Source organism: Uranotaenia lowii, chromosome 3 (assembly GCF_029784155.1).
Source record: "Uranotaenia lowii strain MFRU-FL chromosome 3, ASM2978415v1, whole genome shotgun sequence".
Lineage (NCBI taxonomy): Eukaryota > Metazoa > Arthropoda > Insecta > Diptera > Culicidae > Uranotaenia > Uranotaenia lowii.
Window position 1 is genome coordinate 99,494,867 of NC_073693.1, and position 26,117 is coordinate 99,520,983.

Below are 26,117 nucleotides of genomic sequence, written 5' to 3' on the forward strand. Positions count from 1 at the left end.
TCTGAAATCTGCATCTGAAATCTGAATATAGGGATGAATCATCCCAGAGGATGAAAAAAAAAAAAAAACAATGAAATCTGAATCTGAAATCTGAATCTGAAATCTGAATCTGAAATCTGAATCTGAAATCTGAATCTGAAATCTGAATCTGAAATCTGAATCTGAAATCTGAATCTGAAATCTGAATCTGAAATCTGAATCTGAAATCTGAATCTGAAATCTGAATCTGAAATCTGAATCTGAAATCTGAATCTGAAATCTGAATCTGAAATCTGAATCTGAAATCTGAATCTGAAATCTGAATCTGAAATCTGAATCTGAAATCTGAATCTGAAATCTGAATCTGAAATCTGAATCTGAAATCTGAATCTGAAATCTGAATCTGAAATCTGAATCTGAAATCTGAATCTGAAATCTGAATCTGAAATCTGAATCTGAAATCTGAATCTGAAATCTGAATCTGAAATCTGAATCTGAATCTGAAATCTGAATCTGAAATCTGAATCTGAAATCTGAATCTGAAATCTGAATCTGAAATCTGAATCTGAAATCTGAATCTGAAATCTGAATCTGAAATCTGAATCTGAAATCTGAATCTGTATCTGAAATCTGAATCTGAAATCTGAATCTGAAATCTGAATCTGAAATCTGAATCTGAAATCTTAATCTGAAATCTGAATCTGAAATCTGAATCTGAAATCTGAATCTGAAATCTGAATCTGAAATCTGAATCTGAAATCTGAATCTGAAATCTGAATCTGAAATCTGAATCTGAAATCTGAATCTGAAATCTGAATCTGAAATCTGAATCTGAAATCTGAATCTGAAATCTGAATCTGAAATCTGAATCTGAAATCTGAATCTGAAATCTGAATCTGAAATCTGAATCTGAAATCTGAATCTGAAATCTGAATCTGAATCTGAAATCTGAATCTGAAATCTGAATCTGAAATCTGAATCTGAAATCTGAATCTGAAATCTGAATCTGAAATCTGAATCTGAAATCTGAATCTGAAATCTGAATCTGAAATTTGAATCTGAAATCTGAATCTGAATCTGAAATCTGAATCTGAAATCTGAATCTGAAATCTGAATCTGAAATCTGAATCTGAAATCTTAATCTGAAATCTGAATCTGAAATCTGAATCTGAAATCTGAATCTGAAATCTGAATCTGAAATCTGAATCTGAAATCTGAATCTGAAATCTGAATCTGAAATCTGAATCTGAAATCTGAATCTGAAATCTGAATCTGAAATCTGAATCTGAAATCTGAATCTGAAATCTGAATCTGAAATCTGAATCTGAAATCTGAATCTGAAATCTGAATCTGAAATCTGAATCTGAATCTGAAATCTGAATCTGAAATCTGAATCTGAAATCTGAATCTGAAATCTTAATCTGAAATCTGAATCTGAAATCTGAATCTGAAATCTGAATCTGAAATCTGAATCTGAAATCTGAATCTGAAATCTGAATCTGAAATCTGAATCTGAAATCTGAATCTGAAATCTGAATCTGAAATCTGAATCTGAAATCTGAATCTGAAATCTGAATCTGAAATCTGAATCTGAAATCTGAATCTGAAATCTGAATCTGAAATCTGAATCTGAAATCTGAATCTGAAATCTGAATCTGAAATCTGAATCTGAAATCTGAATCTGAAATCTGAATCTGAAATCTGAATCTGAAATCTGAATCTGAAATCTGAATCTGAAATCTGAATCTGAAATCTGAATCTGAAATCTGAATCTGAAATCTGAATCTGAAATCTGAATCTGAAATCTGAATCTGAAATCTGAATCTGAAATCTGAATCTGAAATCTGAATCTGAAATCTGAATCTGAAATCTGAATCTGAAATCTGAATCTGAAATCTGAATCTGAAATCTGAATCTGAAATCTGAATCTGAAATCTGAATCTGAAATCTGAATCTGAAATCTGAATCTGAAATCTGAATCTGAAATCTGAATCTGAAATCTGAATCTGAAATCTGAATCTGAAATCTGAATCTGAAATCTGAATCTGAAATCTGAATCTGAAATCTGAATCTGAAATCTGAATCTGAAATCTGAATCTGAAATCTGAATCTGAAATCTGAATCTGAAATCTGAATCTGAAATCTGAATCTGAAATCTGAATCTGAAATCTGAATCTGAAATCTGAATCTGAAATCTGAATCTGAAATCTGAATCTGAAATCTGAATCTGAAATCTGAATCTGAAATCTGAATCTGAAATCTGAATCTGAAATCTGAATCTGAAATCTGAATCTGAAATCTGAATCTGAAATCTGAATCTGAAATCTGAATCTGAAATCTGAATCTGAAATCTGAATCTGAAATCTGAATCTGAAATCTGAATCTGAAATCTGAATCTGAAATCTGAATCTGAAATCTGAATCTGAAATCTGAATCTGAAATCTGAATCTGAAATCTGTATCTGAAATCTGGAATCTGAATTTGAAATCAAAATTTGAAATCTGAATGTTAAATCTTTATCTGAAACGATTTTTCAAAATTCTTTGTCTGAACTACAATATCCGAATTCTGCGTCTGAAATCTGTATTTCAATGCAGCATTCCTTTTTTTCAAAATTTGTCGCTTGCTGTTCTGAGCGATTCGATCTCGAAACATACGTTCGGTTCTTGATAATATTATGCGGCGCTCTAACAGAACAATCGTTTGTTCCTTCATTGACCTTCGTAAAATTACTGTCATCCTCTTTCGACGGCTCTTTCTCCATTTCCATTCAGTAACTTACCTCCAAGAGTGCGGCAAAAAGCCGGGACACAGTTCCGGACAGTTATCACATTCGGCTCCGTCGAAGATTTCGTTAATGATGACTCCCTGCAGGGAAGAAAGAGAGAAAAAAAGCATTAAAAAGGGGTTAGCATTTATGACCTTCTGTGAGATTTAGGTTTAAGTACTTCAGCATGCATGAAAACGCATTGATTTTCATACGATATCCCTGAATGGTGAAAGTCAATTTAGAGGTCCATCTGTAGCGAAGGATGTTCAATTTTGAATGGTTTTACTTTCCACACGGGTAGAAATCAAATTTCATGCTTAGACTCTAAGTTAGGGATCGAAGGGCGATCATCGTCTGCAGAGGCATGTCATCGTAAAAACACAATAAAATATGTAAAACAAATGCAATAAGGATGCTCAATCAGTAGGGGAGAGTGGGGATACTTGATCCCCTTTTCTTATTTTCACCATATCTTTTTGGAAAAATTTAGCAACTCGCCGTCTTTGACATTTTCTGACAGGTTGTAACTTCAAGTTTCTATGCTCCAAAAATTAGAACGATACTTGAACCCGTTGATGAACTAGAAGCATTTTCGTGGGAGTAAAAAAATTGCGATTTTTCTGAAGTTAGGGGAGACTTGATCCCCTATTGAAGGAGGCTTGATCTTTTATTCAGGAAGCCCTAATCCTTGTATAAAAATCAAACAAAACCCCAAGATAGAATGTTAATTGACTATTTTGGTCATGTTTGTTCTCATTTCACAATTTATAGCAGACATATGAAGAAAATTCTATAACTTTGTCTCAACGCTGATAACATTGCATACTTAAAGGCGCTATTTTTTATAATTCAGAGAAAATTAATTATTTTTGCTCTTTTCTTCAGACAATTGTTTGATAAGCATTAGTTTTTGGATAAATATTAGTAATTTCGTAATCAGCAATCATAACGATCAATTCAGAAAAAGAATATGCCGTTTGGAAGGGGGATCAATTGTACCCAACTCTAGGGGATCAATTGTACCCATAATCAACATTTTAGAAAACTTTTTCTGAAAAAAGTTGAGAGTTTTCCATTGCTTTGAAAACATGGCATTATGAAGTTCATTTTACGCTCGAACGATTGATACATTGGAAAAAATATTTTTTTCATAATTTTCCCATGTAAGGAACACTTTAAAGTGATGAAAAAAGATCTTCAAGTTACATTTTGTGAAATTTTTCAAACAAAGTTCAATTGCTCAAACAATTATTTTGTTAAAAAAATTTAAACAACAAGCATTGTTATTTTGCTCATTTTGGCACATTTTTCTAGAACATTTGATCTTTGTAAGACATTCCAGTTTCGAGATATAGCTAAGGAATCAAGTATCCCCAGGGATCAAGTATCCTCATTCTCCCCTAAACTGTTGTCATCGTTCCATTTGTTTTGCTTAGAAAACCTTAACAAAAAGCTCTGTAACTTTTTGCATATGCTTCAAAAAGATTGTAAATGCTCTACAGAGTTGTTCTTCATATTTCGTTTATTATCATTCATTCAATCTTTAAGTCCCTTCAAAACTCCCATACAAATTTCAAAATCTTTGAGGGTAGCCTTTGATTAAGCTGATTGAACTTTTTGTAAAACTTTGCAGGGATTTTTCTATAACTGCTAAGACTAAGATTAGGAGATGAGGGCTGTGCAATAGCTAATTGATATTGGGTAATCACCCGACCCAGAGGATTATACCGTACTAGGCACACGCGACTTGTTCGTCTGACTGCTGCCCAGCGTGGCCAGATCTACGGATTTCTCCATAGATCTACGGATTTCTCCATAGATCAACGGATTTTGAGCACTTTAACGGATCGATGCTTGAAATCTACGGATTTTTAGCATTTTCTACGGATTTTCTACGGATTATCTGAAAAATTATAGGGTGTCTACGGATAAACGAAATTTCAAACTGACGACCAAAAAAAGAGGTCAGCAAATCTCATTCTATCATATTTGGAACGCTTTTCGTATTTTGTCATATCTACTAACTGTGCTGCCCAAAGTGGCAGAGTTTCGTTTCTGTGCAGTTTGTTTACATTGAGTTGTGAGCCATGGCAGAGTTAAGAGCAGCTGTTAACGCTGAATATGTGAGAGGATACAAAAACCGCTCGGAATCAACCGGAAATTAGTGTTCCGGACCATAAATCGGTACAGGCAAGGCACGATCTGGACGACCAGGGTCTATGAGAACTCCAGAATTTGGAGCAATTCAAGTGAGTTATCACGAAAATCTGGGACGAGATGCCGATGAAGCACGTGCGCGCCGCTTGCGATGACTTTCCGAGACGTCTGAAGCTGGTTTGATCAGAAAAAGGTGGTGTAATTCCGAGGTATCGTCTGTGAAGTATCTTTATGAGTTACTGAATAAAGCTATGAATGCCAGATTTAGATTTTCTTCTTATTCTTTGAAATATTGAGATTTTCCTGTGTGACCGGACTTTTTTGTCACTCTGTAGGGTACCCCACCGTCGGTGAGTATTCGAATAGTGCCGCTTCCTAAGGGACAATAACAATAAGACAATACCTTCATCGTAGCGGACCTCGTTAACCCCTTTAACCACTGCCGTGGAATACTCACGGGTAGAGAGGTTCTCGATGCCGGGCGAGCCTCTCGAGTCGGTGCAGGATGTCGATCAAAGTCTCGAATGTGGACCGTGACAGACGCGAGTCCAGGTCAAGCTGCTCTCGATCTGGCACACACCGGGCAGAAAAACGCGGGCCAAAAATCCAACGGTCGGAGTGGACTGACCCCATCGACGTGGGGCTGTTGAGTAGTGTGCGTCCAACACCACGATTTGAAACTTTAAAGACAAGGCAAAATCTTCTTCGTAGCGGATGCCGTCGGTACGCCACGTTCGTGTGCAGGATTCTCCATCATTTTTTTTATCAGTTGTTAACCCAGGTTGTAAATCCATTTTACGGATTGCATTCCAAGGCACGGCGAGCCACCGCGACCCCCCTGTTTGCTACTCTGGGTCCATGGGAGCAATTGGACGACACATGATACAATGCTAAGGAATACCGCGCTAAAGTGCTCCAAGGCAATACTCGTTTCCGAATCCTCTGTCAGCAATACCTCATTCTAACACAACTCGAAGCGCAACCCCTCCTCTGACGAGTTAGGACCCGACATCTCATCGTGTTAAAAGAGGTCTCGCAACTACTAACTTTGTGGATCTAGTCCAGGAAGTCCAGAAACACAAAGCGAGTTGTCGACGCAACTTTCTCTGTTCGAACACGTGGGTCAGGAGGCAAGCCTCCTAAGCCACGTGTAGGACTCAGACTCCTCCGAACTATCTAGTGTTGACTTAAGCCACCACTTAGCGCGACTACACCATTTTCAAGTCGGGTGCTTTATATCCCGAAGCGCAAATCAAGTTGTAGAACGCCCTCATCAGGTCGCATCAATTCCGCCGAACGCGTGTTGCACCCTCACTATCACACCCAAGTTCTGGTACATCAGTACCCGGGTGCACCACTTCTTCCGCGCGGGTTTGGCACTCGGCCTCTAGTGGGTTTAGTGGTAGTTCTCTTGGCCGTACATCTGCAATACGTCGGACTTGCAGACACGTTTATGCCCTGTACCACGAAAAGGTGGAACTACCAGCCCAGAGCTGGATTCTCCATCTTCGGGGAGTATCCAATGCTGCAGCCCGAAGTTTAAAATCACTCTCGAAAAATGCATTTTGGATGTGTGATGACTGCGCCGGGCTTTTTGAGAGTGCCCACTTTCGAAGCCTTGCTTTTGAGCCACCTCCTGAGCAACCAGGAATAGCTCAGTTGACAGAAGCTATGCACCGATTAGTGATCCTTGCAGATTGGGCGCGAAACAATCCTCTGCCGAGATAGTTTCGGTTCCCATGTGCAACAATGGGGCTCTTTTGGCTATACATCTCGTGCATCAAACTGGATGTAAACGAAGACAGCGTCTCAACAATGGTTAAGGCAAACCTTCAGACGGACAACGCACAGGTGGTGAAGCTTGTACCCAAAAGCATCGATACGAGCACGTTGCGTTCCGTGTCATTCAAAGTAGACTTAGATCCTGAGCTTAAAGATAAGGCTTTGGACCCTGAAACTTGGCCCAATGGACTTAGTTTTTGAGAGTTCATCAACTACGACAGGAGCAATTAGTTTTGCGGTCGTATTTAAAGATGGAAATTCGCTGTTTGGACACCTGGGACGCACTAAACCTAGCACTATGGAGGCCCCCGAGCCTTTCGTCACAGTCGCGCAGTTTCCAGCCAGCGGCAACAGTCATCCCGGCTCTGTGTTCGAAGAAGGCAACGTGGCTCGCCAGTCTGTGCTATCAGGCAAGTACCAATTTTTAAATTCTGATGCGTTAAGTGATCGCCTCTCGCCTTGCAGAATCCGCTTTGATCATGGAAACTTTGCTGACGGTGTACGCCTCTACTATCAGAACGTTCGTGGCTTAAAATCTAAAATCTCTGAATGTTTCGTCTCCACATCAGAGTTCGGTTATGACATCTACGCTTTCACCGAAACCTGGCTTGACGCAACAGTACCATCCAGTCAACTTTTCTGCCCGGATTACACCGTGTTTCGATGCGATAGGAATGGCTCTAACAGCTGTCGTAGTGCTTATAGCCGTGTCAAGTAAGTTAAGCTCGTCCATAGTCACTTTTTGTAATAGCAGTAGCATAGAAAATTTATGGGCAAAAGTGTCCAATGAACAAAGTTCATTTTTAATTGGTTTATCGTATATCCCACCTGAAAGAAGTCATAATAGCTCAGTGTTAAATTTGCAAGTTGAGGCTTTATCAGAAGTTTGATTGAATGAGCCATAATGCGGTATTATTTTCCTTGGTGATTTTGATCAACCGCAATTATTGTGGGTTCCTAGTCATAGCAAAGAATTGGTGGTGTACAAAACCTTCAAAATCAGACGTTGGATTTGGTTTTCACGAATGAATCAATCTTGAACAACCCAGTTATTGAAGCAAGTGATGCCGTTGTACCAATTGACGTATACCATCCTCCGCTTGAGTTCATCATTTCATTCCCGAGTTCGGTCGCATTTGTAGAGGCTTTCGACCCATCTGCACGTGACTTCCGTAGGGCTGATTTCGATCTCATGAACCTAATTCTATCTGAAGTGGACTGGACAAATCTCCAAAGATGTACTAGTGTAGATGTAGCCGTTAATTCATTCTGCGCAATTATGGACGATGTTGTTGACAAATCTGTGCCCATGGCTCGACCTCCACTCAGACCTCCTTGGACTACACAGTAAACGAAAATTACCGAGTTCGGTTATTTTTTTACCGAAATCCTAACATGTGTAAATCGTTAAACTGTTCGGTAATTTTTTCGGTAAAAAATAAACGAACATCGGTAAATCGACTCTTCATTTACCGATGTTCGTTTATTTTTTACCGAAAAAATTACCGAACAGTTTAACGATTTACACATGTTAGGATTTCGGTAAAAAAATTACCGAACTCGGTAATTTTCGTTTACTGTGTAATCTTCGTTTAAAACGATTGAAACAGCTGCGCTCGAAATTGCTACGAGCATTTACTAATTCTAGATGTCCATTCATTAAAATGAAACTTAACGATGCTTCCAGACAATATCGGATCTACAATCGGTTATGCTATCGCCGTTTTGTAAATAGTACTCAAAGTGAACTTCGTCGGAACCCGAAAATTTATTGGAATTTCGTGAATAACAAACGGAAGGAATCCGGTCTATCTGCCGAGGTACATTTAGATGGCAGAATTGCTAAATCACCTTCTGAAAAATGTGTTTTTTAGCAAAGCATTTCTCCAGTGTATTTTCAATTCACTCGCCAACTGAAGATCAAATTAGCGCGGCTGTCACACGATTGCCCACCGATGTGTTAAATCTCGACGTGTTTGTTGTTAGCGAGGAAATGTTTTTCGAGGCTATAAAGAATTTGAAGTACTCTACCTCAGCTGGACAGGGTGGAATACCTGCGTGTGTATTAAAAAAGTGTTGCACTTTACTTGTAAAGCCCCTTACTTGTATTTTCAACCAGTCCTTACAACAACTTCAGTTTCCTGCCACCTGGAAAAGATTCTTCATGAGCCCAATCTTTAAAAAGGGTGGTAAGCAAGAGGTGTGCAATTATCGAGGTATCACATCGCTAGTTGCCTGCTCGAAGGTCTTAGAGAGAATTGTCAACGGTGTTATGTTTTCAGCCTGCCGGAACTGGATTTCGGACAATTAACACGGTTTTTCCGAAACGATCGGTTACATACGTCAAACCTAGCAGTGTTTACATCATTCTGCATATCCAATATGGATTGTGGCTAACAAGTCGACGCAATTTACACGGACATCAATGCAGCATTTGACTCAGTCAATCACTTAATTTTACTTTTAAAGTTAAAACACTTGGGATTATCTGAAAGATTATGCGCCTGAATCAGAAGGTACTTAAGTAATCGTCGTCTTGCTGTCAAAATCGGATCCTCCGAATCTCCAGATTTCACTCCGACTTCAGGGGTACCACAAGGAAGTAATTTGGACCCTTTATTGTTCACCCTGTTCTGTAATGTGCTGTGTCATAACATTTGGACGCAAGAAACTTGCATTTTGGTTCGACTACAATATCCAGGGTGAATTTCTACATCGTGTTGATCAAATAAAGGATCCTTGGCGTTGTTTTGGATAGTCATATGACATTTAAGCGTCACTACTGTGTTACACTTGAAAAGGTTAACCGAATGCTGGGATTTGTCATACATACGTCTGAGTAAAGAATTAACAGATCCTGTTTGTCTACGAGCTTTGCATTGCTGCCTGGTCCGTTCAATCTTAGAATCTGCAAATCTGGTGTGGTGGCCATTTGAAGCTACATGAATAGCGCGTTTTGAAGCCGGTCAACGGAAATTCATTCGTTATACTCTGCGTGGTTATGCATCGACATAAGGTCGTTGCTGACAAGAGGATTCGAAACTAGTAGATTGCCTTGGAGCGCACTAGCGTGAAAGACTTCCCACTATTGCAGCAAAGTGTGTTAAACAGTTCAAAGGTGGGAACAAAGATCAGTGGCCCCAGGTGGACTTATGGCGTAATATTAATAAAATGGATTTACTACCTGGGATATCAAAAAAATCAGGGGAGCGGACAAACACCGCAAATCAGTGGTTGTTTTCTCAGGCGCTCACATCGGTCCGGCCATGGCCTCAGGGCAGATAGTCTGCGGACCTGCTTCTACTGTCTGTCAACCACCAGGGGTTGTCAAAGCCCAATCCTACCTACACAGTCCTCCATCTCAGAAAACACAGATCGTTACAAAAGTTTGCACATGCATAAATACATTACTAGGAAGATTCTCACAAATTTTGATCCCTTTTCATAGATAAATTCAAAATTTATTTGAATAAAAGTGATACATTTCTTTTTCTAATCTACTCTTAACAATCACTGCCTGCCTTATGAAATAAATTTTTTTTAAATCGAATAAACTGCTTTAAGATGTAAATCTTTTTAAAGGATAAATCAATTGAGATTAGCTTTATGTTGGGCCTTGATGTTTCTAAGATACAAAACTATATGTTGACGTCTAACGAAATTAATTGATTTGGCTAAAAAGATCAGCATGTCGCAGAGCTACGTCCAGAATCCATAGAAGAGAGCTGGACTACATACAAACAAGGTAGAGAACTTACCAAATCGCGATGAGTGGCAACAATCGACGGCTAAAACTCGGGCACGGAAGCTCTACGAGAAGATGCCTCACGTTTGGCAGGTCATCTGCTCTTGTGGACTGAAGAAGAGCGTGCCTTTCGTGACAAAGGGCAAAGTAAATGGCGAGATCTACAAATCTGGTTGCCTAGAGAAGCGTCTTATGCCGTTCTTGCAGCAGCACGACGAAGCTCCACTTTTTTGGCCAGATTTGGCATCATACCACTATTCTAAAAGTGTCCTGGAGTGGTATGAAACCAATTCTGCCCATTTTGTTCCAAAGGACATGACCCCGCCAAACTGTTCGGAGCTGCATTCGGTGGAGCAGTACTGAGCAAAAATGAAGCGGAACTTCGGAAGAGCATAAAGACAATTAAAGACGAGAAGGACATGTTAAAAAAATTAAAGAAAAAAACAGGAACTGGTACCGGATGACACTGTAAAGACTTTGATGGAGGGTATCGCGAAAATGTGTTCAGTTTATTACTCAAGGCTCCATCGATTATCTTTTCTTTTGATTTTTGAAGTAAATATATGTAGATATAGGTAAAACTACCCTGAAATTTCTTTTAATGTTCTTTAAGGTTTGATTCTAAACATGAAAGAAAATTGGTATGACATTTTCGGTGTCGCAATAATTTCATGTTCGCCCTTTACATTAAAACTTGTTACTAAGCCATTTCCCAGAATATAAGTTTCATGTTGGTTGATATTAAAACTATATACTGCTTTCCAAATTACGAACAGTGTAGATATATGCATTCTGGGCTATTGGGCTTCAATTTTTTTTCCAAATTTGATATTTTTCATCACTTTTTTTTATTATCCTAATTCACTCTGATGCACCCCTCGCTAGTTCGGCGCCTCATTAAAAATTCTCAAATCCACGATTCAGTATCGACTGGCACATCTCTCTAACTGTCTCTCGGCACCAATCGAACTGGCCGGTGTCCGGTTGGCTCAATTAATACCAAAACCGGACGGCCACCCACACTCGCTCGACAATATTGAATCCCCTATACCTATGGCTGAAGAGGCGAAAACTTCGTCATCGCTTAGAGTGAGCACCATCAACGAACCAATAAACCATCAATCGAGATGTGCCGGTAGTTTTCCAGGTACCTACCTTTCTAGTGGATGACTTCCATAAAGGGAAGCTTGAACGACGAATGACGTCAGGAACTCATGCCTCGAAGTTTTCGGATGCAATCGTTAAAGTTTTATGGGTTTTTAAGGTTGGTACTGAGAATGATTTCTTTATTTGCGTTCATCAGTTTTTGGAATTGTTTAGTTCCTGAGAGTTAACTAAGTACTTAGTAGGTAGGTTGGTCGTTATCGGAAGCGTATTAAGGGGTTAGACTGGAGTCTTTCGTTTGATTACTGAGTCGCTGCTGGGTTTTGATAACATCTGATAAGATTAGATTGGCACGAAGAAACTTTGCTGATAGCACACTTCAGCGCTGCTGTTGTCGTCTATCTTGGTGAAGGACTTCTGGAACTCCTGGAATCTGCTACGTCGCTCCTGTAGATTCGTTCCGAAGGTGTACTTCGGCAGTTCTGCGGAGTCCTTGCGCTGTTTGGACATCGGCGAAGGGCTACGGCCCAGCAAAGGTCGATCTGCGTTCAGACGAGGACTAGCAATTCCCACCGGCTTTCGGTTAGCCTGTTCGTATTCTTCCTTCAGGGTATTGTAGGTATCCGATCGAAATTGGGCCGATGGGCGATCGAACTCCACCCGATGAGTACTGGTTGTAACCGTGTATGAATGTCCTTTGTCCGGATCGTAACGCTCCGTACGGCTTGAATTTACCAGGATAGACTTATTGTTACGATCGGCTGAAGGTCGCTTGTTGACAGTGCTGTAACCCATTTCGATTTCCTTCTGACGTGCCTTGAGATAGTCATTGTCAACCGATTTCGATTTGAGCTCCAAAGTTTCGAATGGAGAAACGCTTCGGTCCTTTGCTCTGGTTTTGGATCTCTCGGGAGCAATTGGCGATACTCCTCTATCCTTCCTATCAAAAGTAGCGTACTTTTTCGTCGGTGAACTGCTCCTTTCCCGTCGCTTGATCTGTGGCGTAGTGCTGCGATCCCGGTAGCTTCTCTGCGAAGAAGAGCTGTGCTCCTGATGATGTTGTTCCAGGAGTGAATCTCTTGATCCTCGTTTCTTCCTTCCTCGTATCGTAGACGATCGTTCTTCTTCGTCCAACTTACAATTGATGCCGATGTCTCTGAATGTGGGTACATAGGAACCCTGCGAAGAGTTTGAATCCTTGCGGCCATTTTTCTTGGAGTCATTCTTGAAGAGGCTCTTCTCAAATCTTTTGATGAAACTTTCCACCTTCTGAACCGGTTTCGATGTTTTGATGGATTTTTTCCTATAGGTTCCAGAATCGATGACAACCGGGAGCTTTTCGCTCGTCGAGTTTTTTCCTTTTCCTTTTGTAGTGGTGCGATCCGGAGTCTTATCTGTTGTAAATAAATAAATAAAAATTTCATAATCCGCAAAAAAATGTATGTAACAAACAAATATGACACTTGTGTAGCGAGCGCGGCTTGAAATCCAATATCGTAAACACATGATAGTTAAAAAAAAGTTCAAGGTTAGGTTTTCACGTTGTTTCGTAAATCGAAAAAGTATGGAAGATTTTGAAAAAAAATTCTGGAAATGTCTGGATAGCTTACTTTTCAAAGTGGTGACCTTTTTTTTTGTCGCCAGATCTCAATTATGCAGATAGCCACACGAGTCGTTGGTTCCTGTCACTATCAGATACGTGTTCTGTCTGAGGTTCGAACATTTGGCCGAAGGCCGATATGCCGAAAGATGTTAGGCTGATGGTCGCTAGGCTGAATGGATTAAAAGGCCCACGGTTGTTCGGCCAAATGGGACAATAGGCCGAATGGGACAATAAGCTGAAGGTTATTTGGCCGAATGGTCATCAGGCCGAATTGATGTTAGGCCGAAAGATCGTTAGGCCGAATGGTCATTAGTCCAAATGGTCATTAGGCCGAATTGTCTTAAGGCCAAATGGTCGCAAGGCCGATGGTCGTTAGACCGAAGGGTTGTCGAGCCTAATAGTCGTTAGGTTGAATAAATGCTAGAAGGGAGATAGGCCAAATGCCACTAGGCCGAATGGTTATTCGGCTATAATGCTAGACCTATTAGACATATTATCGCTTTTTTGCATGTTAGGCCGATCGGTAGCTAGTAGGTCGAATGGTCGTTAGGCCGAATAGTCATCAGGCCAAATGGATTCAAGGCCGGATTTGACAATTCGGCTTTGCGACCATTAGGCCTATCCGTCATTCCGCCAAATAACCATTTGGCCTAACTGCCATTCGCCCCAAAATGTAAACAAGCGTTAATACATATGGCTTATCGGCCTGACATACATCTGGCCTAGCGACCATTTGACCTTACGACGATTCGGCCCTACGACCATTCGGCTTAATGACATCCTTTCGGCCTTGCGTCCTTGCGAACTGTCGGCAAAATAAATTATTCGGCCTAGTGGCCAATTCGGCCGAATAGTTTTCCGCCTCATGACTTTCGGCCGAATGACCCAGCCTCAGACAGACTCTCAATTTAACATACATCTTCGAAACAGCTTCGTATTAAATGTACCAAAATGGAGTGAATGTGGAAATGGAAATGACTCGCGACACAATTGGGAAAAATTGTTGTGATCCAATATCAAGCAAGTTACGCAATATTTTTCCTTATTTCAGAACCATAGATTTTTTTTTCAATATATTGCATATAAATAACAGCTACTCCTTCAACGTTTCAATATTCTTTACCGAGTTTCAAGTGTCACATTTATGTTACCTGTATTCCAGCTTTTCTCACCTTTACTCTTCTTTCGGGTGAACGTGCTCGTATTTTTCGTTCGTTGTTCGTCTTCCGATTCCGCAATCGTAAAAGTATCGCTTCTGCTAATGGCATTTCCACCACGCTCTTCCCGATCGCCGGAAGTCCCATTCGATCGTTTCAACTGCTGCCGATCACCTCCCGAATCCACCTCATCATGTTGGTGGTGCCGATCGTAGTACTGCTGCTGGGGATCACCCTTGGTGAAGGTATTCTTCCTCAAAATCCCGGCCGGTTTCTTCACCGTTTCGTATTTGTCCACGTAGACTACAATCGGGGCCGGATTTTCCTTTCCGTAGCGACCCGATCGATCCTGATCCCTACGGATGGTGGTGTTGTTTGAGCTGCTTCCACGGCGTCCATTTGAGGCACTGTTTCGGCGATCTGCTGCTCCGTAGATCGAAGTTGCCCCATAGATGGGCTCTTGGTTTGCGGAGAATGGTCGCGTCTTGGAATTGCCGCCGCGGTGATTGTCACTCGAGGATTTGAGGTTGTTCCTTATGTTTCGTAGGAAAGACATTCTGGAGGTGGTCTTTCTAGGAAGTTCAGTTATAGAAATATTGTTACTGTTGTTGTTTATTTGACGCTTGATGTGTAGGAAATGGTTTCGAACCATTTTTTTTACTAATCGAGTTACGACATGGATATCAAATAAGTTGAATTTGTTTTCTATTTGATAGACTCAATAGTATGAAGGGATAGATCGGAACATATCCGTTTTTCTGATTTTTTTTCAGTTTAGAGAAGTTCAATCAAAAATCTTTAAATGCCTTTAAAACCCAACCCGTCTATGTTGATGAGTGCGAGTTCAATAAAAAGGCCATTTTTCAATTGAATTTAGTTGTCTATCAGTAGGTTTAATTTTTTTACATTACTCATTGTAAGTTTTCTATGGTTTATACCAATCAAACTGTATCCAATCAATCGTGTATGTTTTGTGAGTTTGTTCTCCAGAACCAACTTTTCTTCCCTTATTTTGATGTTTTCATGAATTTATTCCGTAGATTCAAAATATCTATTCTAGAGTTGAAGATAAAGTATGTACCATAAAATTGAGGTTCACAAATTAAGGACAGAAAAAACCATTTTGAAACGCCTCTTTTAGAAGTGCCAAACCACCATGTAAACTTATGACTGGAGGGATTTTATGTATTGAGGATTCTAAGCTCAAACAAATTCTTCAATTGCTTATCAATCGCGATTCCTAAACTTCGGGATTTTATTTTGAAATCGAGGATTTATGATCAGATGAGGCATATGGGCATAAACTGTTTTTTTTTTTTGTTTTTCTGGTAGTATTTCAGCTTGCAACTTTTCTTACGCAAATTTTCAATCCATTTTGAATATTCGTCAGGTACTGAATATGTCGGGGAGAGTGGGGTAACGTGGGCCACTCTGAATATCTCAGAAGTGCGTAGAGATAAAATTCTCAATCTAACTGTCATTGCCGTCGCTTTGCGTAAGCATATTTTTCTATTTGTTGCTGACTTAAATACGAATGATACGCATTTTTATTAATCAAGTTTAAACAAAATTACTACATAATCAAACTAGCACCTACAAATCGCATCGATGAGGAACCTAAAGTTCATAACAAAAATATGCTCATACGCTTATGATTTTAGTTTTGCCGTGTTCTTTCACGTTGAAAAAGAATTTTTGATGAAACATAAAAAGTCACAAAAACGCAACCAATTTGTAAATCATAGCATGCCTCATGGGCCACATAAAGTTCTCTTATGCAAAATGAAGAGTTATGAAAAATATTTTGTCCATCCTATATAAAGAATTATGCAACGTTTAGGAGCCAGGTTTTAGAAATTATTCGATCATACACAACTCTCTTTTTTTATTCCTCATCTTAAATTGCTTTAATATAACTAAATGATTTATGAAATTTCATTTTTGGGTCAACTCATAAACTTTGCACGTTATCTAGTCAGTTAGGATTTGGGGGCTCACGATCCCTCACAATTTTTCGAAATCCAAAAAAACCTTTTTTAAAACAAATTGAATTCGAGAAATAAATTTATTTTAAAAATCAAGAAATAAAACCTTATGATACCATAAAAATGTAGAAAACCTTTCCATTTATTTTTAAATTTTTATAATTTAAAAGAAAAAAAAATGCTCCCCTTCTTATTTATTTCAATACCTACTACAAATATAGTTGGGTCATTCTATATCAAGTGACCATGAAAATGCATAGACCCTCTCCGATTTGGCCCTTAATCATTAGGATGAGAAAAATCTAAAACTCAGCAAAAACATCAATTGTTTTATGAATATCTCAGAAACCGTGGAATCTGAAGCTTGGTAAGACCATTGTTTTGAAGATTAAAAATTTGTGAATCGAATGCCGTTATTAAATTTTATTGCAATATTTCCAGACCCAATATTTTGTATTTCAAAACTAAAATGCGATTAATTTAAAATGCCTCACTTTTTTCAGTTTAAATGGGCCTATTGTGTTTATCATGAAATTGTACATAAGAATCACTCATTCACCTAAAAAAACTTTCTCCGTTCCGGAGATATTCAATGAAAATTCACCGTTTAACCTAAGGAGTGCATTCGAAAAAAATGCATCACTTGTTTTGTGAATAACTTTTGAATGCATAGTTGTAAAGTAATAAAATTTTAAGAAATTTTTCTACTTTAATTTTTTTTGCAACATGTGCGCCATCTATAATGCATACTTTGAACCACCTTTTTTCAAATGAAGGCAATTTTGGTTACGTTTGCTATTTCCTGAAGCTTGGTCTTCAAAATAATAAAAAACATTGAATTTTGTCACAGTTATAACAAATTTACCCGATTGTCCCCCTTCGGCACACAAACAACATATTTGACTTTTTATCACTCCACCACCGTTTTTGCGAAAGGGAACGATTCCAGATCTAACTTAAACAGAGTATAAACTTGGTAGGACCTATTTAAGTGCTATGCAGAGAAAACGGTCGCATTTGGAGGCAGTCTTCTTTGTATTTTTAACCATTCATCGTGCCAATCTTTATTAAAATTTGCAATTTCCAAAGATCGTTGGCCTCCCCTAGTACAAGAAAGTTTTTTTTTCTCGTTGTTTTTTCCCGAGAAATACAGGCGAGACATGTCAACGAAAAGTTTCTGGTTGGAAACCTACCAGGTGACCGTTAAAGAGTTCGTTTGGCTGTCCATTACAAAATTTTTCAAAATATTTCCCCTTAAGCAGTCCAAATATTTTGCGCACGGATTAACCACCGTATTTTGTTTATTTTACCGGTTTGCAGCTATTATATCTTGTAGAAATGGATTCAGGCCTATTTATAAGTAAGTTAGGACCTTTTTAATGATTTACCATGTGAACTTTGGTCGAATAGATTATTTAAAGCTGTTTTTGGCTCTCCCACTGGGACTTTTCTGGATTTTCTCGATACTACTACCCAAAAAAATTTGTCAATAAACTTCAGTATTGGACGCTATCTCAAAAACTACTTGACAGATAGTCCTTATTTTGATCACCTACACATTACATTACTAAGTAGCTTCACTGAATATTTCATCAATGTCCATCCATGCATTTAAAAGTTATTGACAAAACATAGTGTTGATATTTTTCAAATACACTCCTTAGTGAAAACGCATCCAAAACGATGCCTTTGCTTGATCACTTTAGTATCGGTTTCTCGTTATCGTAACATCAATTCAAGAACATTTTTTATTTTTGAATTTAACCCTGAGTAAGTGATTTGTATGTAAAATTTTACGCTAAACACATTGCCCCCATAAAAATCTAAAAAATAGAGGGCAATTAGAGATAATCGCATTTTAGTTTTCAATTTAAAAAAAAAATAGGTATGGCAACACTGAATACAAAATTAAACATCGGCTTTCGATTGACAATAATTCAATCTTCAAAATAAGGGACTTACCTCAACTGTTTCTGAGATATTAACAAAAGAAAATTGCAAACTTCATTTGAAATTCAGGAACTTTTTCTGAGATGGATGAAAGGAATCATCATTTTATACTTCTGTAACAGTTATGATTTCAGAGTTGTTGTTTGATAATCAAATCAAAATTCAATAAACGGAATGAAAATAGTGCGTTTTAAATTTATTTTAAAGACCGTACACGGATATTTAGGCCAAATTTCCATTTAATGTTTTGTTTGTCTTCTCTGAGAAATATGATTTTTCCATTGAAAATATGTCTTGAAATATTATTTATCTTATTGTAAAATATTCAGTTCTGATCTGAGATATTTAAATCATTTAAAAAATTCAACAAATTCGGACTCATCATTTTCAAATGCAGGGTTATGGATCGCATTTTTAGAAAAAGGAATTCTAAACTCTAAATTTACAACCAGAAATCAATAACTTAATATTTAATCTTTGAAATCCGTCGTTAGTTCGAAGTACCGTAATCCGGGGTAAGATTGATCACTTTTTTCAATATTTTTCGATTATTTCTTCTGTTAAGGGGAATGTGGCATGTTTCATCTTTTTAAAACCAGTACTGGGCTCCTATGAACGTAAAACATAATTGCAGAAATTTATAAACCTGTTTTAAATTTGATTTAAAAATCGATTTTGTCTCTGTTCAGAATTTGACGTTTTGGGGTGACATTAATCAGTCTCTATTTTGACAGTTTTAACGAAGTTTTCTTGATCATAAAGGATACAAAACACCTTCATAATATTTACAAATGCTAGTTTATCAATTTTACCTTACTTTTCAATGTTTTCTTTAAAAAAAAATTAATAATCGAAAAATCGAACAATGATGCTGCATACATTTAGGGGCAAAAATTATAACAATTGCTAAATAGTTCAAGCTTCAAAATACAAATGCAATTTTACCTTCACACATTTCCCTAGGCCCTCCCGTTGTTTCCATTTTAATTTTTTCTTCAAAGTTACCCATTTGATAGGGTTCCTATCCATTTGTCTAATACGGGCTTACTCTTGGAACATGTCCTTATTTTTTAAATACCAAAAATTTATCATTAAATGACTATGAAAATAGTACTATAACTATACCTATACAAAGAAAAAAAGTTTTTTTTTTTTCAAATTCAACAACCCTTTTGATTCTAAATGCTTTCCGGAATCATCAGGAGAGCGGTTTGTTTGCGAGACTTGGGAAAAACAGATATTTTAAGATTTTTAAATTACATTTTTACTAACAGAAAATAATTTCAATAATTTGATTCTCAATTAATACGCTTTCAAACGTAGAAAATAGTTTTCAAAAATTCAAACTATAGACTGAGTTATTGTTTGCCCAGATATTGCCATGATTACGAAACAGAAAACTATTTTGAATACTTCGAGTAGGAATTTCGAGCATTCAAAAATAATTTCAATGTGATTATTTGACTATCGTAAACTAAGAAATGTATGCTAGACTGTTAAGTTTATCTTGAATTTCATTGTAATTTAAAACCAATATACTTAATTTGGCTTTATTAGCCAGGCAGCTTGGCCGGTGATTATTTGCCGGTGAATTGAAAGAATGTTTTTGTTGTTGCTTTTGCTACATACACACGCACAGCTGAACCGTTGTTGTTTGACAGTGGATTGAATTAGAAGGATGTTTTTGTTGTTGCTTTTGCACCATTCACACGCACAGTGCTCGGTTCGCTGGCTGCCTGGTGTAGGCCGGTTTTTATTTCCATCCTTCTTCGTCTTGTGATGCGATATGGAAGGACGTGAAAACGTTTTTATTTTGTTTCTTTCAGACATACGCGATTCGGTTGCACTGGGAGTTTAATGCCGGTGAACGCAAATCGAATCAGCACCGGTCGCGTTATCTTCTTGTACCAATGATGCTATGTAATTGATTACACGCCATTGGCACAGAGGCTGAATTTTGGGTGTATAATTAAGTTATACTTATTTTGTTGAAAAGCAAATTATTTTTTAAATTAATCAAGACTATTTAACATTTGAAAATATTCTGGTAAACTTGTTACAATTTTTCTACAAATAAAAAATCTAACATGTATGAAGGAAGCCATACATTTCAGATTATAATGTTCATGGTTTAAACAGCTTATGATTGATGGCCAACTTTAAACGGTTCCAATTAGTTGATAATAAGGGTGAAATTTTTGAAAAATCTTTCGAGTTCTAAACAGATCTCGAAAGGTTTCATGTTCTGCTAATATGTTTTATTCTCTTTTTTATTTCCAAGAGCGAGTAAAGGCGCTTTATCCTTGGTCGATGATCAGAAATGATTTTACACTGAAATCCAAAACAGTTCTTCTTAGAAAAAGAACCTTAGAATCTTAATCTCCTTTTTTATTTCATCAAACTCTTCAAAACGCTTCTGTTCAAGTTTTGTGATTTCTGTGTATTAAATAAATCATTTCCAACCGCTGAAGAAAGGACCTGGTGATTGATAAGTTAATTTACATGACGCATAGTCTACTCATCAAGGAGCATTTTTCTTAGCATGCTTCCAACGATACTGCTCATTTGAAACGTATGGTACTGGTGGTCCACGTTTCTTCCTGTTCCTGTGTTCCGGATGTCTCTGCGTTCTCTGCTCCATGGTAGGCCCAACCAATTTATGTTTTCGATTATTTTAATATTTTTATGTTGATATAATAGAAAGCATGAACAAAGACAAGAAGAATAATAAAACTTTTTTATTATTCTTTGGGATCAGACATAAGTTCTGGCTGTGGAAGTACGATTAGTGATTAGTGAATATACTTAATTTGGCTTTATTAATCACAAATTGTATTCAATAAAAATTGAAACGTTGAATGTAGTATGATTTTCATTGTTATCTTGAATTTAATTTTAAGTATATTTCCAAAATTTTCTTCACTTATCGTGATCGTTAGGTTTGTTTATTTACATTCAGTGATCATGTTGTTGAAATAACATGTGTTGATTTTTTTTTTTTCAAATATCAGATATTAGGAACAAAACTCTCTTCTTGGTTTTTGTATCTGGTATAAGATTTTTCTTGATATTAAATTTGTGATTTTTATATTTTTGAAGCGTTCGATGAATTTATTAAATATTGCCCCTGTTTCTGACTTCTAAAACTTTGTGTTGGATCTAATCAAAAGGTATAGTTCAATATAACTTACCTTTTGAAATTCTAAACTCCGTTTATTTTTTGGTACCAAAACCTGAAAGGTCGTACGGTGCAATGTTTTCTAATATTCCATTTGTTTTTACGAAAGTCATGCAAATCGCTTGGAAACCAATATTTACCGATCATTCTTTTATTAAACTTACTGATTAAGTTTCAACATGTTAAAAATAAAATCAATGGAAGTAATTTAAAGTTTTTCTATAACAACTGAATAACTTTCTCGTGTTGTTCCACAAAGTATTAAAAAACATTTGTAATTTAACATTTCAAAGTTATCGCATGTTTTTGTTTGGATTCTGTGCGAAAAATTCAGCCGTATTTTCCTTGAGTTTCTTAAAGATTATGACACTCACTGATATCACTGTAAAACAAACCTCCAAATATAAAATTTACTAATAAATATTTGGTGCCTCAGAAAAAAGTTGAGTTTGTAGACATGTAGAAAGTCATTGTTCTAAGTTTCGATATCGAATTTTACTGGAATATTAAAGGGGACAAAAATAAAAAGTAATGAAAAAGTTTTTTTCGGCTTCAGTCAAAGATTTTTCAAAATAGAAAAAAAAAATGAAGGCTGGTATTTTCGGTCTTTTTGGAGTTAACCAATATGATAGCAATGATAGAAGTTAATTTTGAAAACTTCAAAAGGTTATTTAAAAACTTTGGTTATGGACCAAGGATATTCAAGACCTTAACTATAGACATGATTTCTTTACATTTAACTTAATTTTCAAATATTTTTTCATCGATGAAAAATTTAAAAGTCAACATAGTAAACTTTCGTTTTTAAACTCAATAGAAAATAGATTTCAAATTCATTAATATGTGCATTGATTTTACCCAGATATCGAAAAAGAATGGAGATTTTCAAATTCACAATATAAATAGAATTGTGACTTCTGGAACCATAATTCACAAATCTAACGTCCAATTTCTCAATACGTTACTTTAAGTGTTTAAAAAGACGGTGTTTTAAAATTTAAATACTTGAATCTTGGATTTCAAAACTAGTGTTTTTTTTATTCTAAGCGTAAATCAAAATTTGAAAAGGAAATTTAATTCACCAGGTCAAAAAGGATGAAATATGTCAGTTTCTATGAAATCTAACACGTCCATCGTATGTCATTACTGTTTGATTTGGAAAAAGTTGAATTTGCTAGCAAAACTACTCCAAATAATACTTGGGTCTTGGATAAAACTGCAGATGACCCATGATTCGATTTTCTTGTGCTTCAGCAGTCAATTTGTATAGTTTTTGATTTATTAATCAATTACACGATATTGAATTCATAAGCTGATATAAAAGCTCGACCTTCGGATTTTTTGAATTCTCAATTTTTAAATCAACTCTAAACTTTATATATCGGTAATGAATGTAGAAATGGTCTAATGTGCCTAATGTAAACAAATCGAGTTATTAGCCGAGTGAAATACTACTTACGTTCGAAGACCTACATTTTGATTGTAAAATGTTCTCTGAAGGATATTTGGTTTTCGAGAAATCGAGAAAACAAGATAATATTTTTGCTGGGAGCTTTGAACGCGTTTTTCTCGAAAAAGTTTTTGACAAATTCGCCTTATTCAAAATTCGATACCGATATGTCAACCAAAATTCTCTGTTTTACTCAGATTTAAAAATCTCAATTCGACTCTACTGACATAAATCTCATTTTCTCTTTTTACTCTTAGCATGTAAATTAAATAATATTAAATAAAACAAAATTCCACTTAGTTTAGTTGATTTCTCATGGAAGAAAAATGCGACGATTTTAAATTATTTGTGTTAAATTGACTCTCAAGAACCAATAAGAAAGTTTTTGTTAGGGTTTTTAAGGTGCATCCATTAAACAGTAACGATGGTATGTTTTTGATTTTCTAATTTTTTTTTAATTGGGATCCCAATTATCTTTCCTGGTTGCGCTCGAAACGAGCTATAAGCCTTCAAGTTTTCGAAAGTGCAAAATTGACCCTTGATTTCGAATGAAGGTTCGGGTCCGTCAGGGAAAATTAGAACTAATCTTAGAAATGGAGCAGAACTTTTCCTGTTTGTCTTTTGAAAACTGTAATCAGCCCATATAGATACAAAAACTCAAAATATCCATATATTTCGTTTTGAATTGGTTGTCTTTTCACTTTGAAACGAACTCAATAAATCGGGTTTTATTTATTTTATTTTCCGTGAACTTCCCTAGATGAAATTCAATCCTAATTAATCGCTCACTCAAAGGTTCTGCGCATCTGCATCACATCAGATCGTAGAGACCAAATAAATCGTCTACACATGTAAGTAGGTACGTTGCTACGTATAGCAAACTAGTAGGTATGAATGCAAGTTGCAACTAAATATGCAAACTATCTCCGGCTCAGAGATGTTGTTTCTGGAATCACCGATTGAGGTTTTTATCACATTACCAAGAAGATGGAATTATAATTTGAAAGGCGAGAAAACTAAACTAGTTTGAAAATGTAAGTGAAAAAAAAAACACTGTAACAAGATTCAGCCTAGTTTTCTTGTATCGGGGCGTGTATTTAAGATGCTTTGCCGATACACTCGTTTTCCGGATCGACTATACACTCACTGACAGGTCGTAAAACTCGATCAGTACATGATGCATCACAATTTCCCACCCGGGTACAACAATTTCTCACCATCTAGAAGAGCTGCAACGGATGATGCTGATGCTGACGTTGTCTCAAAGGTTGTTTCTGTTTCATGCCGGCTTGTCTTCCTCCGCCATTCGGCCGACAAAGGTCACCAACTCCCACTAATTGCGCCAGACTCTCAGACTCAGCGACCTTCCGAGGTCTCACACTACTTATCTACGGGTACTTCCTCAACGGGCAGCTTCTTAGTTCGATTGTCTTTTTTTCTCCACTCGCTCAAGCTTGCTCGTGTCCAAAATAGGCAGTCCGAACCTTGGCTTCACTCACAAGTTCTAGGAAGTAAGCAGCAGATGGTAAGCTAGGAAGTCCATTTCGGGGAGTCCTTCGCAGGAATTCGTTCCAGAAGTAACTTTAGGTTTTGAATCCCCGAAAAAATCGAAGGATCAAGAAAGTACTTCAACTCTTTGATAAATAGTAACGGTACAGCCTAAAGTTGGCGATCGTCTAATGCAGGATTCGATCGATCGTATAGATCGATTAGCTCGAGAAGGGACGACAGCCAAACAACAACAGATTCAAACCGCTCGTTGGAAGCGCAAACTACTCACTAAAGCTGCGTGTCACAGACGGAGGGTGCTGTCGAGTTGTTGCCGGAGATCGGGTTTTTTTTCAATGCTTGTTGCCGTCACATCTCCTTTACTTCGCTCTGTAGGTTTAACCTACGACGGTATATGGATGTAAGTTGTGGCGTGTGGGCTGCGTGCTTTGTTGTTTGTGGTCGACTTGTTCGATGTTTGTCTTATTGTTGAACCGGCCGAGGAGACTAAGCGAAAATGTCTCTCTCACTGCCTTTGGGACGAAACTATCTACAGGTAAATACGACACGCTGCGGTGCGTCAGATTTATGGTCATCAATGACCGAGGGGTTGGCGGATATCAAATGGAAATAATTATACATTTTAAGAGCTCGTTTCAATTGAAAAATTAAGTGAATTCTTAATAGAATTGTCATCATCCTTAGGTTATGAGAAAAAAACGTATTAGAAATTAATTTAATAAATTCGAATTTTCAATAATGGGCATTAAGGTTTCAAAAATGTAACAATCCGTATCATGGGTAGCCAATATCATTAACAAGACAGGAAAAATTTTAGAGATGAAGTTTGCAGGCAAGCGACACAAATAATAGAGATCAAAGCAAACAAAAAATAAGTAACAGATATTTGAAGACGATTAATTGGCGATTTGCAGCTCAAAACGACACTCAGAGGGCCCTGCGATCAAAATGATGATATTATGGGTGAAAATGTCATTGTGCGTTCAACTTTTACAAACAAAACGAAAATTTTTAAAATTTCAGTTTTAATTGGAATATTATTCAAGGTTTTATTGGCGAATATGGTAAGAAAAAATGAACTTCACAATCGTCTATGTTTTTAAAACCCGTTTATGTATATTAATTTTTAGTTCCATTCATCAACATTCGGAACATCTAGTAGTGGAATCCAGATCCAGAACCCGGAATCAATCATTTTTTCGGATACAAATGTACTTAGTTGAGAAATTTCGTCAGTGATTCCACAAATCACCTTGTATTCCAACTCCAGCAGCTGAAGCATATCAATGGTATCACTCTTTAAGGATCAGAAGAACCCCAGTGCGATATGAGCAATGTCAAATAAAAAAAACGGGAAAGGTTTGGTTCAAACGAAGGTGCTTTCAACGATCAACTGATGGCTTTTCAAGTGAAGGAAACTCAGACCCATGTAACTTATCGAAAATTCTTTCTATTAGGATATATTGACAGTTTTACACGAACACCACCTTAGCAGGAGGCCTCAGCCCTAACCTCAAACCATGGGAGAACAGAATCAATTTTTGAGAAGGGTGAACGATAAACGCGATTTTGCGGTACTAATATCGACAAATTCGCCCTGTGGAAAAGCGACACACAGATGCTCGTGTTTTGATTTTTTGGGTGGTCAGGGCTGCCAAGTGCATTGATATTTGGAAAATGATTATATTTTAAATTGAATTTTTATTGAAAAACGTTTTCATGAGTACTGAGAATTTGCAACTTTCCCC

General features: G+C 37.2%; 2 protein-coding genes across 3 annotated transcripts in view; both read right to left on the reverse strand.

Moving 5' to 3' along the window:
- The window catches only part of LOC129756924 (four and a half LIM domains protein 2), a 495,033-nt gene that overhangs the window by 443,095 nt on the left and 25,821 nt on the right, over positions 1–26,117 (reverse strand). The window contains exon 2 of the mRNA XM_055753987.1: positions 2,762–2,847. Within this exon, the coding sequence (XP_055609962.1) occupies positions 2,762–2,847 (86 nt within the window). The remainder of the gene's footprint in view (positions 1–2,761; positions 2,848–26,117) is intronic.
- Positions 11,683–24,645, reverse strand: LOC129756925 (uncharacterized). 2 transcript variants are annotated; one of them, XM_055753993.1, is made up of 3 exons: positions 24,078–24,645; positions 14,313–14,865; positions 11,683–12,931 (listed from the first exon to the last, which is right to left on the reverse strand). In XM_055753993.1, the coding sequence occupies exons 1-3, from the start codon at positions 24,078–24,080 to the stop codon at positions 11,880–11,882; spliced, it is 1,608 nt and encodes a 535-aa protein (XP_055609968.1). In that variant the 5' UTR covers positions 24,081–24,645; the 3' UTR covers positions 11,683–11,879. The 2 variants fall into 2 exon arrangements, with proteins under 2 accessions (XP_055609968.1, XP_055609969.1); XM_055753994.1 differs by having other exon boundaries at positions 11,684–12,931; positions 14,313–14,869.